Source organism: Athene cunicularia (genome assembly GCF_003259725.1).
Source record: "Athene cunicularia isolate RWA chromosome 5 unlocalized genomic scaffold, athCun1 chr5_part1, whole genome shotgun sequence".
In the NCBI taxonomy this organism is placed as follows: Eukaryota; Metazoa; Chordata; class Aves; order Strigiformes; family Strigidae; genus Athene; species Athene cunicularia.
The window spans coordinates 12,216,823-12,233,467 of NW_020799101.1; the positions used below are offsets into that span (position 1 = coordinate 12,216,823).

At 37.2% G+C, this 16,645-nt stretch overlaps 1 protein-coding gene across 1 annotated transcript in view; it reads right to left on the reverse strand.

Moving 5' to 3' along the window:
* Positions 1–14,146, reverse strand: part of TECPR2 (tectonin beta-propeller repeat containing 2) — a 39,627-nt gene extending 25,481 nt beyond the window's left edge. The window contains exons 1-11 of the mRNA XM_026849129.1: positions 13,866–14,146; positions 13,629–13,757; positions 13,088–13,219; positions 11,950–12,107; positions 10,494–10,806; positions 9,570–9,702; positions 7,780–8,238; positions 6,254–7,239; positions 4,682–4,865; positions 2,674–2,847; positions 281–461 (exon numbers count right to left, since the gene is read on the reverse strand). Of these exons, the coding sequence (XP_026704930.1) occupies positions 281–461; positions 2,674–2,847; positions 4,682–4,865; positions 6,254–7,239; positions 7,780–8,238; positions 9,570–9,702; positions 10,494–10,806; positions 11,950–12,107; positions 13,088–13,219; positions 13,629–13,757; positions 13,866–14,099 (3,083 nt within the window). The 5' untranslated portion in view covers positions 14,100–14,146. The remainder of the gene's footprint in view (positions 1–280; positions 462–2,673; positions 2,848–4,681; positions 4,866–6,253; positions 7,240–7,779; positions 8,239–9,569; positions 9,703–10,493; positions 10,807–11,949; positions 12,108–13,087; positions 13,220–13,628; positions 13,758–13,865) is intronic.
* Between the last annotated feature and the right edge of the window lie 2,499 nt (positions 14,147–16,645).

The following is a 16,645-nucleotide window of genomic DNA, read 5'->3' on the forward strand; positions in this document are numbered from 1 at the left end:
TTTTAAAAAACTGTTCTCACTTTCTTAAACTCGCTTTAACTGTGTTACCACTTCTGTTTACAGCAATTTCTTTCATTACATAGCTGTCATTCATCAGACAAAACCACCACTTCTTCTGAATATGTGTGGACAAAGACTACAGGACACACACATACATATACATACATGTATACACACAAGTTCGGGTAACACTTTTTCCAAGATCAAGGAGTTCCACCACTGAAAACAATTATTTGTGTCATTCTGGTTATGACACTGTCCCACCACAGTGTCATTATACCTGACAATATCACTCTTCCATTGTTCTCCTTCAGGACAAAAGCTACGTACTCCCTCCCGGTATAGCAGGGCCCGCTGCTCACTCAATGCCCACACAACATTATTTCTGGATGTAACCTGTGACAGTGGATAAGGGCAGTCAACCTTTACTGCTCGGGCACAAGGACGATCCACGCTCAGGCCTAGGAATCAAAAAAGAAGGACTGCCTTACAAACTTTGTTTTTTTTCAACTAAAAAAGACAAAGCTACTCAACAAAAGAAAATGAGGAGGGGAATATTCCCTGACATGCTAACACTCTTCATTCGATCACTATTTCCTTGACTGACTGTTCTTTCTATAAACTATTAATAATTTCCTTTGATATAGCTGAATTTATATTTTAAGAAATAAAACACTATATATCCTTCAATATCCTGCAGGGCACAGAAGTTCTGTCCCAGCATTTCTGTTCCTTTTCTCCCTCTAGCGTCAGTATCAGGGATCTCCATTTATAAAACCTGTATTAGACTTGGCAGAAGCATCGAAGAAAAAGGCAGCAATGGAAGAACTTTTGCCCAAAACATGCCAGGGAGAGAGGAAACCTGATCTGAATAGTGGCAGCAGAGCAACTACAAAAGACCATGCCACAGTGTGTAGTACTGAAAGAAGGAGAGAGGTTCTGGTAGATTTACAGGTAGTTTGCACACATTTATACATATAATCTAGAGGAATATGTCTTCTTCACAATTACACTGAAGCTTGATTTACAGGGCTGCATGTGAAACACCTCAAGAGATGCAGCTTTTGCATAATCTTCTCATGCTGCTAAAGCAAGTATGAAGAGACTCATCTGCATGATACTCTAAAATAACAAGAGCAATGCTCATTTCCAAACCTCTGAGCACACACTTTTGTTATAGAAGTTAGACAGGACAGTGGAGGGAAGGAAAAGATCCTGGAGAAACAACTATCACTGGTTGCCTTACACTAAAAAGACAGATACACGGAGAATTTATTTTTGGCATCAAAACCAAATTTAGAAGCCTAAGAACAGCAGGATGTAAGCTGATGTAATCAAGAAAAATACTGATTCAAACCTCCACACAGCGCTGTGTGACTGGCATCAAAAGTTCATTCTGTATCACCACTATCTATGCTTGTTGGCAATATGCATGTCACTGCAGGCAGGCCACTTGATTTCTCTGTAACTACTACACTTAATTAAAAGATGATGATTTACAAGTAGAGTATCTTTGAAACAATGCTGGGTATTTAAACAGTTGTCTTCATCATGATGAATTTCTATATTGTGCTACAGCAATTAAATCTACAGAAGAAATCAGGAGACTACCAGAATTAAATGGAAGGTAAATAAGAATTTTGATAGCCACCCTGAGATGTTATCCTGCTTCAGGGTGTCTTACTGTTTTCCCCTTACCCAGACCTTCTGTTACTTCTCCAGTAACTCCTCCATCATGTTATTTGTAATTTTTCCTTACCAACTAAAGTCTCTGTGCAAAGCCCACATGCCCAAGAGTCCTTGATACTCTTCTCCCTTAACTCTAAAAACTGGAGCTCCATCCTTCATCCTGGTTCCTTGTATTGAGCCTGAATATTCTCTACGTAACACCTTCCAAATTCATGCTCTTCTATTCACTGAAGCAGATAAAACTAAGGCCATGACTTCAAAGTTGCCACTGCACTATCCTTTTTTCTGATTCTTGCCTCATTCACGTTCAGCAAGCAGGCAACTGCAAAGATTGCTGCTCCACAGCCCATTCCATTCCTCCACCGGCTTTGCTTTCTCTATCACAGAAAATACATACCACTTGTCTATACTTCCAAAGGACTTTATGATCTTCTGTCTCAGAATACCTTCCTTTCATTATCAAGTGATAACTCTTACCTCCAACAGGTCTGTGATTTTCAAAACAAACAGCTTCTACTTTCCTCTACTCTGTCCCTCCATACCTGAATTTCTTCTGAGCAGCCACACACTATCTCATTGTCTTTCAAAGTCTCTCTTAAAACTTTGTTACAATCCTTAAAGCAAGAAAAGAAAACCCACTTAAAGCTCAGTTGTTTCAGTGTACCATTCCATTTTCAAGGAAAGAATATTATTTCAATATTTTCTGCAATCCTTTTCCATTTATCTCCATCCATCCCATATCCTTCCCATGTCATAAATTCTCTATACTCTCTGTACTCCACGCACAAAAAAGTAAGTGGCCTTTCCAGCCTCCTAATTACATAGAATCTCACAAATGTTTTCAGCCATTTCTCAAGATAAAGAGGTTTCCCCATGTCCTGGCTGTGAATAGAAGTTTAAACCAAATTGCGATCATTCCACAGACTTGAATTCTAATTATCTTAGCCCACAAAAATTCAAAGAGACTGCAATTAATTCAGGTACCTGTTTGTAGATACAGATCTCCATTTGTTCTGATAATCCAGGCAGTGTCATCACTTAAAGCAACAAATACAGCCTGGGGTAAAGCCTCATACCAGTGGCGTTTTCCTTTTATAGTTACTTTTCCACACGCAAATGCTTTGTTAGTCTTCTGTTCAATCTTCCAGAGAAGAGCCCCTGTATGAGTTAAGAGAGAACATAGTATATCACTTAGCAATTACTGTAACAGAAAGAGCCAACTCCTTCTACCTAAACCTAAACAAATGTCAGGTGAAAGGTAGACCAGCAGCATTAAACAAAACCACAAGATTTAAAAATGCTTATAAATTTTTTTTTTTTAAAAAAGCAAGACCAGAGTAGTGGCCAACTTCTCTAGGAACTGCTGAAATGCATTTACCATTAGAGCAGGTGCAGTTTTTAAATGTTCAAATGAAAGTCACTCCTCCTTAGTTATACACTGAAAACTAGCAAACAAAACAAGTTCCATGTCAGAGCCAAATTAGCCTACTATTAAGAGACTGAAGACATAAAAGGGGTTAATGGTAGTAAGTTCACCTTTTACAAAAAACAGTAGTATTAGTAAAGTAAATCATAACTTTTGTGGAGCATTCATGAATGACAAACGCCTGATGAAGGGGCATTGCTATTACCTGCTCCTTACATAGCATGTCACCAACTGACAAAACTCAGAAATGCAGCTGCACAAATCCATCTTGAGAACTTTTTCCCTCATTCAAAATAGCAAGGATAGCTCAGAAAAACAAATAGAATTTCAAACTTAACTGCTGATTGGCATCCGTGCTGGTTTGTACCAGAGCAGTACATTGTCATAGTAACTTCCTTTGAATAATTCCACAAAGTAGCGTTTACCTTTTGATGTTTATGGTTAACATGCTCTTGTGTTATACATCCATGAGAAACTGTGGATGTTAGAAATTTGTATGGATTCAGTGAAAAACTGGGAGAGTTCCTGGAATTGAGGGTTAAATAAATGCAGAGAAAGAACCTTTTACCCAGGAGACCTCTGAGCCACCAACAATTGCAGTCAGAAACTACCAAGGGCAAAACCATACATGCTAGCCCATTCCTTTTACTTTCCTGCAGGCATCTGCTTTTGACCACCAAGGTACCAAGCTGGATGAACCTATGATCTCACTTAGTACAACCACTCCTAAATTTTTTTTGTCCATAACAAAGCTCAGCTACAGATAGCAAATTTTTTTCTTCTTAAATCAGATAGCAAATGTCCCCCTACAGAAAGAAGAAAATTGACATGTGCTTTTAGAGATCACAGGGGAAGAGAAGTAGTGGCAAGGCAGGAGTCTAAGTAAAGAAAATATTTGAGAAATGTGTATTTTCACACCAGTCCTCGAACAACATGGAAGGCCAAAAGCGATACAAATTTATAACCAAAACCGGTTTAAGTTTAATCCAACATAATCTGCATTCCCAACTACCCAAAATAAAAACTTATGTGCAAATGCACCGAAATTTAAGTTTTTTTCTTTAGTATTTAAAAAAAACCACCAAACCAATCAAGAAACAAACCCATACACAAACCCATTCTACATTTACAACAAAAGTAATTTTAAATTTGGAAATCATAAACAGTTCTGTATCAAAACCCAAGGTTTTGTTTAGACAAGGGCTTCTCCATTCATCTCTGCCTTCCACTGAACTGCTACTTCTGAAGTTCACTTTAATCAGGTAGATGCATGTCAAGAACTTTCCGAAAAGCAACGTGAACCTGTTAGAAAGACAGCCACTTAGACCACAACATGGTATGCAGAGGTGGTGAAGATGCAGTCATGTCACCCAATATGACTTTTTAACGGAAAAAAGACCCAACAAAACCCCAAGAAACTACACTACTTATACATGAAACAAGTCCCAAACAACCACATTTCTAGAAGAACTGTATTAAAATAAAAAAAAACAGTAATGGGGAAGTTACATATGCACTGAACTGTATCTTCATTTAAGGGTGGCAGCGACGCCGAAGCCAACCAACCTGAGGGGGAAACTGCCACCTGCTGGACACCATCTTCGAACTTCTGCCAGCGCAGCCCCGCGGCGGGCAGGGCGCTGCAGTACAGGCTGCCTCGGTAGTCCAGGCACCAGATGTACTTTTCCGAGACAACCAGGCTCAGGATGCCATAGCCAGGGCCGGAGTATCCCATCCAGCTCTCTGCAAACTAAAAACTGTAGAGTCAGAACAGTGTCAGGCGTCTTCAAACTGCACAAGCAAGTGGCTGTATAAGCACAGCAGCTCCGACATTTTGAGTTTAAGCAGCTAAACTTAAGGTTCCTAAGTACCTTAATCAGTTAATAAATGTGCCTTGTGTAAAAAAAAAATCTACATTATCAGTGTCCTCTAAGATAGTATGTACTGCAAAATAAGACTGCTAGAACAAGTTTTAGAAAAAAATCCCAACAACCCTCCACACTGTCATCTACCTCCAAAAGTAGAAAATCTTCCCTTACTAATTACAGAACACATACTTAAAGGAAACGGCAGATACAAAAAGGAATAAATGAAAATATACAGTCTGTTTGTAGTCCAGGAAATTATTTATTGTCTATGAAGTGATAAGCAAAGGGAACAAGATAGCTGGAGTGCAGAGAAAGCTAAATATTCAACGCTGGTATGGTAGCCATACAGGGAATATGTATGGTTTGGTTTTGGTTTACAGATTGCTATCTTAAAATTTTGATAGCTTGCATGAGGTGAACTCATGCACTGCACACATGATCTATAATGTAAGAATCTGTGGAGCTTTTCTAAACATTTCAGAATGTAAGAATATCATAGCCTGAAACTAAAAATATTCTACACTTTGGGCTTCAGTTGTTATTAGATACAACACCATCAACTTACAACTCAACCTTTAGTAACAAATACCTGGCTGATCTCAAAACAAGGCTCTTACAGATTTAAAAAGAAACAAAACCTCCAACCTAGAAGAACTACATTTCCTTTTCAAGACTTCTGCTAAAATTAACTTTAGTACTTCTTTTATATAGTCTACACGAGAATTACTATCTGAAATGTTCACCCACAAAACAACAATGAAGGAAAGGGGGATAACAGAAAAAAGAAGTGTCAACATTTTAAATAGTTCTAACTGCTGTCTAGGGCACAGAGAGACTAATCCTTATTCTGAGTATTTACAGGTAACACAGTTCTTAACCAGTGACCAGCCACGTGAGATAATCAGCATTAATTCCCCATGAGGTCACATGAATTTGGGAACAGCATCATGCAGAATTTGGGCTATGGGAGACCTAAACAAGGAGCAGCCTTTGAGCATGACCTGGTTTTACTGTTCACTCTTTAATGGACGGGTTTATGACAGCATCTTTGCTGAGCTGGGAATAATAAAGCCAGTGCAGCTTCTTCCCATCTTAAGCACACATCAACCATTCTGAAATCGGATACATATTTTCTAAGTTGCAACACGTATTGCAGTTTACTTGAATCAAGTAAGAAAATAACTGCTTTCCTAAAGAAGGAGAGTAATTACATGAATGTTTATTTTAGTTAAAATACGTAATTGCAGCATTTCAAATTGAAAACATATACCTGATCAGATTTTACCAGCACCATGTCATCTAGGCTTATCTTGGCCACATCCTGGGAACCAGGCCCAGCACCAACTTCCGGCATGCTAGTCTCAGAGGATGAATATGGTAATCCATGTCCATAAATATCCTCTTCATCACTTGAGGCAGATTTCTCAGTCTTACTTTCATGAGTATCTGTTATCCATTCAGCAGTACTAGATTTAGCTTTGACTGCACTTTCAAAATTCCATCCAGAAATGGAAGTGTTATCTGAGTAAACATCGTTAGAGATGTCAAAGTGGAGCACAGAAGGATCTGACAGAGCACTGTGTATTAGAGAGAGTTGTTGGTCTTCCCTACAGGTTTCATCACTTTCCTTTGGTGTCAGTGAAGTCTGAACACCAAGGACACTGTCACATTCCAAAACCATTTGGTCTGTAAGGTCTGGCTCTTCAAAATATTTTTCAGTATCCTGCAGCTTCATTTTATCTAAATTTTCATCTATTTTAGACAACGTAGGAAAATCCTGCTCCTCCTCTTGGCTCAGCTTTCCAAGACAGCATTCATCACTTGCAGAAACCACACTACCATTATATTCACCAACAACACTGCTCGTCAAGCCTTCTGTGAGGGTTAGAGGAGAGACAGAAGTTAAAGTATCTAGAATAGCTGAAGTACCCATGCCACTGTCACTGTTTGGAAGTTTCTGTAAATCAACCATATCTCCATTTTCTTCATTAATTAGTACAGTTGCAGACTCAGGAGACTGTAGGACACTGAAAGTTTCCGAACCATTATCTTCTTGCAAGATTGTATGGGACTCCACACTGAACATGCTTTCTTGATCTGGAGATCCAGTACTCAAACGATCAATGCTGCCACTCATTAGGCTGGAAGTCATGGAAAAGGAGTCTGCATTCAATGAATGTGGACTATCACCAGAAAGCTGACGCTCATAAATTGGTGTACCTTCCAGGGAGCTGTGGTTTTTCCTGGTCCCACTTTCTGTTCTCACAAAACAAAGGGGTGAAAAATAATAGTAATAAAATCTATTAAATTTTGATGCAAAGTAAGAAATGTAATTATTTTTATCATTGGGAGAAGAACAGAGTTAAATCTAAATGTCAACATACTGATCAATTAAAATAATCAAGTACCAACACTATTTTAACAAATTAAAAAGCATGGCTAAGACAGACACTGCCAAGTATTCTAAATAGGATGAATAGATATTACACAATTCCAACATAAACCTGGAAGCAGAGTCTGCTATATGTTAACCATTAATGCATATATTAGAACTTTAAGCATGTTTACATAAAGCAAAAGAATAAAACAAATAGATCAAAAAGATTTAATCAACTTATCACTTTCAAAACAGGCTTTCATCTTAAACATAAATGTGCCAACCACAACCACCCAAAACCACTCAAGAGCATCAATACAATGTAAACGAAGCATGTCAAGCACACACTCTCTCGTGAAACATCACAAGTGGCATGTTCTAATAATGAGCAGTGGCAAGGAAAGTTCTGCTAGACTTACCTTGTTTCTTCTTTTTTTTCTTTTTCACTTTAATTGGCTTTACAATGAGTTCTTGATCAAAATCTTCAGAGCTGATTGTGCTGAACCGTTGTGAAGAAAGTTGACCTTCTCTCTGAGCTTCTGAAAGTTGGTCTGCACATATCATAAAGCTAGAGCCACTGTCCACAGAATTTACTGAACTGCTCCTGCTTCTTGATTCACTTACTACAGAGCAGCCCCTTTTTCTTGTGTCATTGCTCAAGTCTCCCACTCTTTCAAAACTTTTCTCCAACAGTGTTGGAGTTTCCAGATCATCTTTCACTAAAGAGTCATTTTTATCACCAATAACTGAAGAGGAAGTAACCATTTTTTTATCTGTCTCCACTGAAGCGCTAGATGATACCGATGCAACTACTGATAATGGGGTCAGCAATTTAGGACTCGTATCTGTTAAAGGATTCAGCAATTTTGAATTCACATCTGAAATTGACCAAAAGAAAAATGAAAGCATAAATACTAGTGTGTCAAGCGAGTAGAAGCATAGCTCTTGGAGGGTATTGAAAGAAAAAAAGCTTTATGTAATGGAAAAACATTCTAAATTTGCAACATTTCAAACATATATATGCACACACACAATGTAAAGTTCATGTAAGTAAACCCATATCAAACCATTTTAGTAAAATCAATCTCCCAAAGCCTGTATCAAACTTCTATTAGCAAAACTCTAAATTTATGTTTATGTATGAAGAATGGTATAGGTCTTTAGCTTTGAAGACCCAACCGTACCACACACTGCAGTGCCACCCTGTACCTTCACCTTCTTCGTTCAAACATTCAGTATTCTGGTCAATTTTCCTTGATTTGTTCAGATAAACCACTGTGGTAATTAGAAGGAAATATACTCTAAGAAGGCTCCTTTCAAACTATACTTAGAAGTTAAGATTAAAATAATAAAGGCCCCCTAGGAGTCTATGAGTAAAGAACGGCTTAAATGGCTAAAGCTACTGCTAATATGCGATAAGAAAGTTAAGTTCTGTAGCATTCAGTGAGACTTCATAGCATATTTACCAGCATTTTGCAAAGCTAAGATGGAGTATTTTAAATGCGTAAGTAGTCCCTTTGTGAGTGTAATATGCTGGATAATGCTGTTTACAACATTTATGATTGAGAAATCAGGCAGCACCATCATTACGGAAATATTATTAATCCCTTTTAAAGAGTTCTAACAACACAGATACTGAACTCAGATGGCAACAAATAAAAAAATAAAACTCTCAAATTCTTTGTGGAATTTTAATTAGTATTCTTAGGGGGGTTTGCCAGTTCTTTCTGTTTCATTGCTGGGAAGATTGAGATTTCCTGTGGAATGTGGGTGGTGACAGGTGGCCCAGAATCAATACATTCAAGTATCTCCAGCACAAACAATTAAGACTGATCAGTAAAAGGATAACCATGATCAGGAATCCAGATTGCTTCAGCATCATGGTTTAGAATAAGGTCTCAAATGCACAGATTAGAGATGCCTGGCTAGAATAATGCTGACCCACTCTCCAAAAAAGGGAACAATAATTCATTTCTTAATGCCCCCATTCTCACTGCAGCCAAAACAGAAGCTCAGATGAGCAAATAAATCAGATCTCTAAATATAATCTGTAGGAACAGATAAATAACTACAGAACCTGGTAGGTTTTTGCAATAACCTGAAGGTTTTTGTGTGGGGTTTGGTTTGGTTATGGTTTTTAATATTAAAAAAGTACAATAGGCACCATGTTCCATGAGGTACATACTATAGTTTGCTAATCTATACAAACCTATTGATGACAGTCCTTCAGGTCTACTTGAAATTCTTATTATGTCTCTATCTCCCTTTAAGAGAAAAATCTCATTGTTGGTACAGGACACAGACACAATATCACCACATCCTTCCAAGCCACCAATCAAAGCCTATAAAGAGTCAACAGAGAAAGGAATAATTGGCATCAGATTAGCACACTGGACAAGATGGTGCTCTTAACAGAAGTGTTCACTGGAATTTAATCAACATATATAGATACAGAATAAAGATTTTTATTTTAAAAAGAAAGAAAATAGAAAAAAGAAACAGGAAAGCACCCTTTAATCATTATGTAGCTCACTTTTATACCAATTTTAATTCCATAGATCTACTAATTTTCTCTGTTCAAACTAGCAGCAACAATACAACAACTTAAACAATGTACAGTCTGGTGGTGGAAAAGAGCTGCAGTAACAGGTTTAATACCATTTAGGCAAAAAGATACTAGGTTATATCACTTTCATACCCACTTGCAAAGACAAAATAGCTAACAGCTCAGTCCATATCAAATAAAATTTAATGCTTGGTTTTTTTCAGACACCAACAGTAGTAGAATGGAAAGAATAAATAGTTCCAGGCACATTTTCCAGGTCTAAAACTTCTGTTTGCATTAGTTACTAGATTTTAGATTTATATATATTTTGCTAAGTACCAGATTTGTTTATGATGTTAATACTTGGCCTGAAAACTTTAAACATATTTTTTTATACATAATATATCAAGTTGGTTTGTGAATATATCATTGCAATGATAACTTGAAGAGGAAGAGAATAAAGTCTTCTTTGTTAAGTTTAAGTATGGATGTAAATCATGGAAGTGAAAAGGATAACCCAAAGAGAGTCTCATTGCATAGCATGAACAAAACCAAGAAACAAAATATGCACCCACAAGGTTTATCTACCTGGTTCACAGTGTCTAGTAAGTAGATGCTGTATTCATTCCAGGTCAGCACCCATCCCTCCCGGAAAAAGCATGAAACAAGCCCAAGGTGTTTCTCTGGGGAGCTGTAACTTCCTCTGTCAGGTGGTTCCAAACGAGGATACAGTTCAAAAGTTTTTATTCCTCCAGCAAATATATCTTTCAATATGAATGTGGCCTGAACAGTTCCATGAACATCAGACTTCCAGAGACGAAGCCCAGGTCTGGCAGCAAATAGTGTCAGGTCACTCTGTTTACATAGGCCAGGTATAAAACATGCTCCAAATTTGCCAGTGCTAAAATGCAAAAGAATAACTTTTTTAAAATAAGTTATATACTCAACTTAGAAACTATTTTTAAAACTAATGGCATAAATTCACAATTGCAAATTATCAAAAATAAGAGTATTTGATTAAAGTATTCAGTCAAATGTCTGAAGTACAAATTTGGTTATAGTAAGACAAGAACAGTACTTCCAAATAACAACAGTTTTCTCTCAGCTTCAGATGTCAGACACTACATCTACTACATCTATTAGGCAAGTTAAATGACTCCTAATAAGCTTCATAGCCTTAACGGTACTCTCTGTCCATCTCAGAATGATCCTACTATGCAATCACCCTTCTCCCACAATTAACAGAAACCAAGCAAATGAGTACAAACTAATGCTAAGAAACTGACGGACTCTACTTACAAGGAGCACGGAACAGACTGCAACTGTTAAAATCTTCATATCTCATGAATAACAACACTATTCCTATCACCCAAGAAAACTCCTTGTACATAAGATGGAATTCCTCAGTATTCCTCTTACTATTCTTGTCCCTGAAAGATACATTTATAAACGTTCTTTCAAGAGTCAATCTCCTCTACTTCCAGATACAGTCAGTCATGCTGTTCTAAGACTGAACTCCCTTTTCCTTCATATCTGAGAGAGATTACACAACAGAAGATGACAGAAAGTCACACAGAGTTCCTAGCCTTCAAGCCAACTTTAAGTGCTTGCTATGCATTTTCCCTTTTAATTCACATCAGTGTATAAGAAAAATTGAAACGTTGACTTGCTTTTTGCATCAGATATTACACCACCCATTAGATGGACCTGATTACAATGCTTGCTCACACCAAGTCACAGCAAATCGAAAGGGACTGCAGAGAAAGTTTGGCAGTGATTTCTCATTAAAGAATGAGAAAGCATCTTAAATGTTTTTGCATAATAGTGGCCTGAATATATGACTGTGACATATTTGCAACCATGTACTTTCTAAGTAGGTAGAATTGTCATTTCATGTTCAAGCACACATAGCTACTGTAACTAACTTTTTATGAGCGGACTGCTGTGTTGTATTAATTTCACTGCTTAGACCACTCTTTCTGTAATCCACTCTGAAAAGCTAGAATTAATAGATGTGCCTGCAACAAGATTTTATGAGGGTTACTTTTTTCTGGGCTGTGTTCCAACTTGCTTGACAGATTTCTCTTCTGTGTAAAAAAGTAGAGTTCGTTGTAAAGTAGAGACAAGCAGCACTTTCTGGTTGTAATCCAACTGCACAATCGAAGATGGTTCTTCCAATACAAGGCTGGAGTTGCAAACACCCTTTTAAAGATACATGCAATTAACAACAGTCAAGCTTTCCAAAAATATAAAGGTAACAGTTAATGCTTCAAAGAAATTAATAAGCCCAAGAAAGAGAAGACAACTGCTTCTGAACTACAGTTGCACAAAGTTCACTTACTGACTGTGGAGTTCCTTTATGCAGACAAAAGGGGAGTTACATCATGTGTGCCACAGGGGCACACTATGAAATTCAGTTTCTCTTGGGAGTATTACCTAGCACATTTCACTTGAAATCAACAGAAACTCTAGGTCACATTTTCTTCCTTCTCCACTGCCAGGTCATGCAATGCTGAGACAATCATTAAATTTGGAGATGTTGAACCTTTTTGTCAAATCAAATGAGGCACAGTCACATGTAAATCAGAACGGTAGTTGTTTAAACTTCTCTCCCACACAGAAATTCAAGTTACTATTTTGTTGATGTCCCAGGTCTGTATTAACAAGACACTAGAAAAATTCCATTTACTGGTAACGTGCTAGTCACCCAGCAGAACCCAAATAATCACTTTCATTCTACACTCTAGACTGAAATGTTGAATGATTCTGAAAAAAGTACTTCATCAATATAGTGAATCAGTAATGTCACATCATTCAAAAGTACCCTTTCCAAACAAAAGAGAAAGCACTAGCTGGAAGCTGAAGGAAAAAATGATAGTTATTTCAAACAAACATGATAAAATGAGAAGGAACACCACTTTTTTTTTTTTTTTTTTTTTTTTTAAAAAAAGGTTTTTTTTTTTTTTTTTTTTTTCTTAAAAAAAGGTGAGGCAGTTGTGAAGACTATCCAATGGTTGCCTTGCTGGGTGTGTGCACGCTTGGCCAAGCATACACATGCCAATAAAGCAGTCCAACTAAATACACGATACTAAGCAATTAACTAGCTGCTAAATATTTAAGCACATAAGCATTCTTTCAGGAAACTGTAAATGGGAATTAAAGTCTCTATAATAAATGCTCACCTGGTCTAGGTCTAGGGCAGAGTAGACAATCTTTCCTTTGTCATCTCCAGAGAACAATTTCATTCCATTGGGACTCCAAGCTAAAGCTGTAATGCTACTTTTGTGGATACCAGCAACATCAAATCTACGAAGCTGTGAAACAATACAAAAAGCATTACAAGGAGGGAAAGAGAAAAATGGAGACACAAAAACTATTCAGTGACTGATAAATTGGAAATCGAGTACAAACGCGCAGGCCATTTTTATTTGTATTTAGCACAAAAAACCTAAACAATCAAAAACCCACCACCAAAGAGCTCAGACAGTTATTACAAATGAGGAACTTCTCAAAAGCATTTTTGATTAAATACATGTTTTGTAATGAAAAGCATGCTTTACGATCACTGCTTTTATAAGCTTAACATATGAAGCATAAAACACATTCACAGTTATTTCATCAGGCAAATTCTCTGGTTTTCACTATTATAAAGAATCACAATAACAGTCTACTAGGATTTGCCATATTAAACCTCAAGAAGTTTAGCCAAGTGCAAAGATTTACCTGTTTGTTTCTTCCAGGTAATGAAGACACAAGCTGAAAAACTGCAACCCGACCTGAGGCTGTACCAACAGCAACCAGATCATCGAAACAACTCAACAGCTTTACAAAAGTAATAGATTCACACTTCCCCTGTTGAAACAAACCATACATAACACTCACAAAGTGAAAGACAAACAGCAGCTAAATTCTGAGCAACCCAGTTTCATTAAAGAGACAAGAGCAAAAGTTACTATTTACCTCAAAATTATATTTTTTCATCTGGTTTAAATGTCTGCAGTAGAGATAAAGCATTCCAATACTGCTCCCCACAGCAATGTAGTCTCCATTGGTATCAAGTGCTGTGAGGTATACCACAATAGAGCGAAAGCCTTTCTGGATCTTTGTAGGAATGGCATTGAGAAGATAATATAACGGACAAAACTCCTTAAATATAACTGGTGAAGCCACAGATGCCATAGCAAGCACTGGCATCAGCAATTTTAAGGCTGAAACAAACACATCTACTTGACCACATATGGAAATCTGAAAGACAAAAAAAGAAGAAAAGCCATTAACTTCTGTGGAAAGAGTAAATGGCTAACAGAAAGCCACCACTTAGCAAGTATGTATGCAGAAATTCTCAGGTTTTGTTTTGCATAAAGAAAAACCAAGCTAAACTCTTCTAGTGACTGTAAATTATTTTTAGAAGAACCTTTTTCTTAAGAATAAGCTTATTTATTAGGTTCAGCCAATCTAAGGAGGTAGAGTAACCACTAAATATGGGATAATCTCTTTTTCTTGCAGCTGTGAGCTTGTCGAAGTTGAGTTCAAACGCAGTATTTCTTCTCATGTGGTTAGTGAAGGAACCGTAAGGGTTCTGACACTGAACAATCCGTGCAGTGTATTTCTTCATCTACTTGCAAGCTCTCCCCTCAACCCTCCCAGTGCTGAGAGCATGGGATACTCACTGTGTTAGATGGTGCTTAAGATCAAAGTGTCAAACTAGTATTTATGCTCAACTCCTTAATGCCCGGCACCCCAATAAAAACATGGTTGAGAAACAACTCAGAGCTACATCTGCCATATAATCAAATAACAACCAATGAGTAAAAACAGTGTGGAAAGAAAGAGGCAATGCAAAAATGAAAGAAGTCCGAGTTTGACGGACACAGGAAAACACCCATGTAGCAACAGAATTTAGAAATATAAGGAGCAAACAGGAAGAGTACCTACCCTGTGTCTGTGTTTCCCTTTATGATTAAGCAAATAATTTCATGCTGATGAGCAACACTGTCAACATACTTAGGATGTATGGTATCTTTCTAAGAATAACAGAAGCAAAGATTTTGTTTGCCTTCTTCAAGAAAAAAATGTAGTCAGAGCTCATTATAGTAATAATGTACCGGTATCTTCAGAAAAAGCTGATATGACCATAACGTACATAAAAAATATTTTAAAAAATTAATTCAACCTAGTAATTTTTCTCAGTGTGGGGTGACGACAAGAATCTTTTGCAGCAGTAGCTATTCCCCTAATGAATGACTTTGGAAGACAGAAAAGGAAAGATACGTTCACTTCTTGAATTTTATTTTGCCATGAGCAAGTCTGAATGGTTTAGAATCTTCCAAAAATACCTGCAGTTTTCCAAGACAAGAATTCTGGATTTCTGTAATGATGGAAGTTTTCTACAGTTGTTTAAGCTCACAACATTGAACACTTTCTTAAGCTTCAGCAGTTATAACTTCCTTAGAGAAATAAAAAACAGAAATATGCCTACTGAAGCTAGAAACATTTCTAAATGCTCAAAATTATTCTGTAAAGTATTCCTACCACAATTTACATGATATGTCCTATTGTGCCTGGTTTTTACTCCTCTAAGGATGGAAAATGGCATTTCTCAGGCAGCTTCACATATTGCTTAAAGTGTATATCAACTAAATTAGGAAAAACATAGCTACTCTAGTTTAATACCTCCATTACTATTATGTCTCAATTTTCAAACTATTTTGGTTATTCTGCAGGAGGATTCAGCACACTGGCTTTGGGCCCTGCAACACTTACTGTCAACACACAATTCCATTAAATCTAACGGGATTACTCGCATGGCATTATCCATTCAAGCCCATGTTAGACAAGACCACAGGAATAAAGACTGGTTACTTGGACCCACGTTTTATCCGTGTTACAAAAATTACCAGTAAATAAGCTAGCAGCAGTTATGAGACATTCTCAATTGTGATAAATTTTACTGCCTGCAAGAGCTTGGAAGTTAATTCCACTCTCTTCCACTGTTTACTACCTGTCATGATGACTATTTCATAAAATTTCACAAGGATTAGCTAATTAATGTGTCCAAACTATTTCTGAAGAGTTTCTTTTAGAGTTTTTTACCAAATTAACAGATAACCTCAGTGCATCACCACTCTTTTACAGTATTTTCACATACCATCTATTTTCTATCTTATATTCCTAACAGAGAACCCACTGCTAAAGTCTCATTTGCTGTTCTAAACATGCTGCTTTGCCAGTTTAGCAATTTTACTAGCTACTGGTCTTTTTCTCCTCTCTTTTATTTTTTCGAATAAAATAAAATCCAGTCTTTGTCCTGAGTCTCACATGTACAAATCTTCCTCTGTCTAATCTCAACTTCTACCGCTCACCAGCTACTGCCTCATGAATTTCACATATTTTGGTTTTTTAAGTCCTCTTTGTCAACCCTACAATTCACATCTATCATCATGCAAAGCTGCACTTGTAGCTGGAACCACCTCACATTCCCCAGGTGCCAAAGGACCCTGCAAGTCCTCAGAATTCATTCTCTCTTAGTTCCCATCATTTATCCTTCCAGATCAGCTGAACTGTTAAAACACAGTAATTCACTACAAACTATGGAATTATGGAAATTTGTATTATCCAGATAAAGATATTACTCTTTCTTCTACAACCCTACTACAACCTGATGCGTGTCTTGTAAATTCAGATGTAATTTAAAAAGATGAAAAAAGAGAGAGTTTGATATGGGTTCCCCCCCCCCCCCC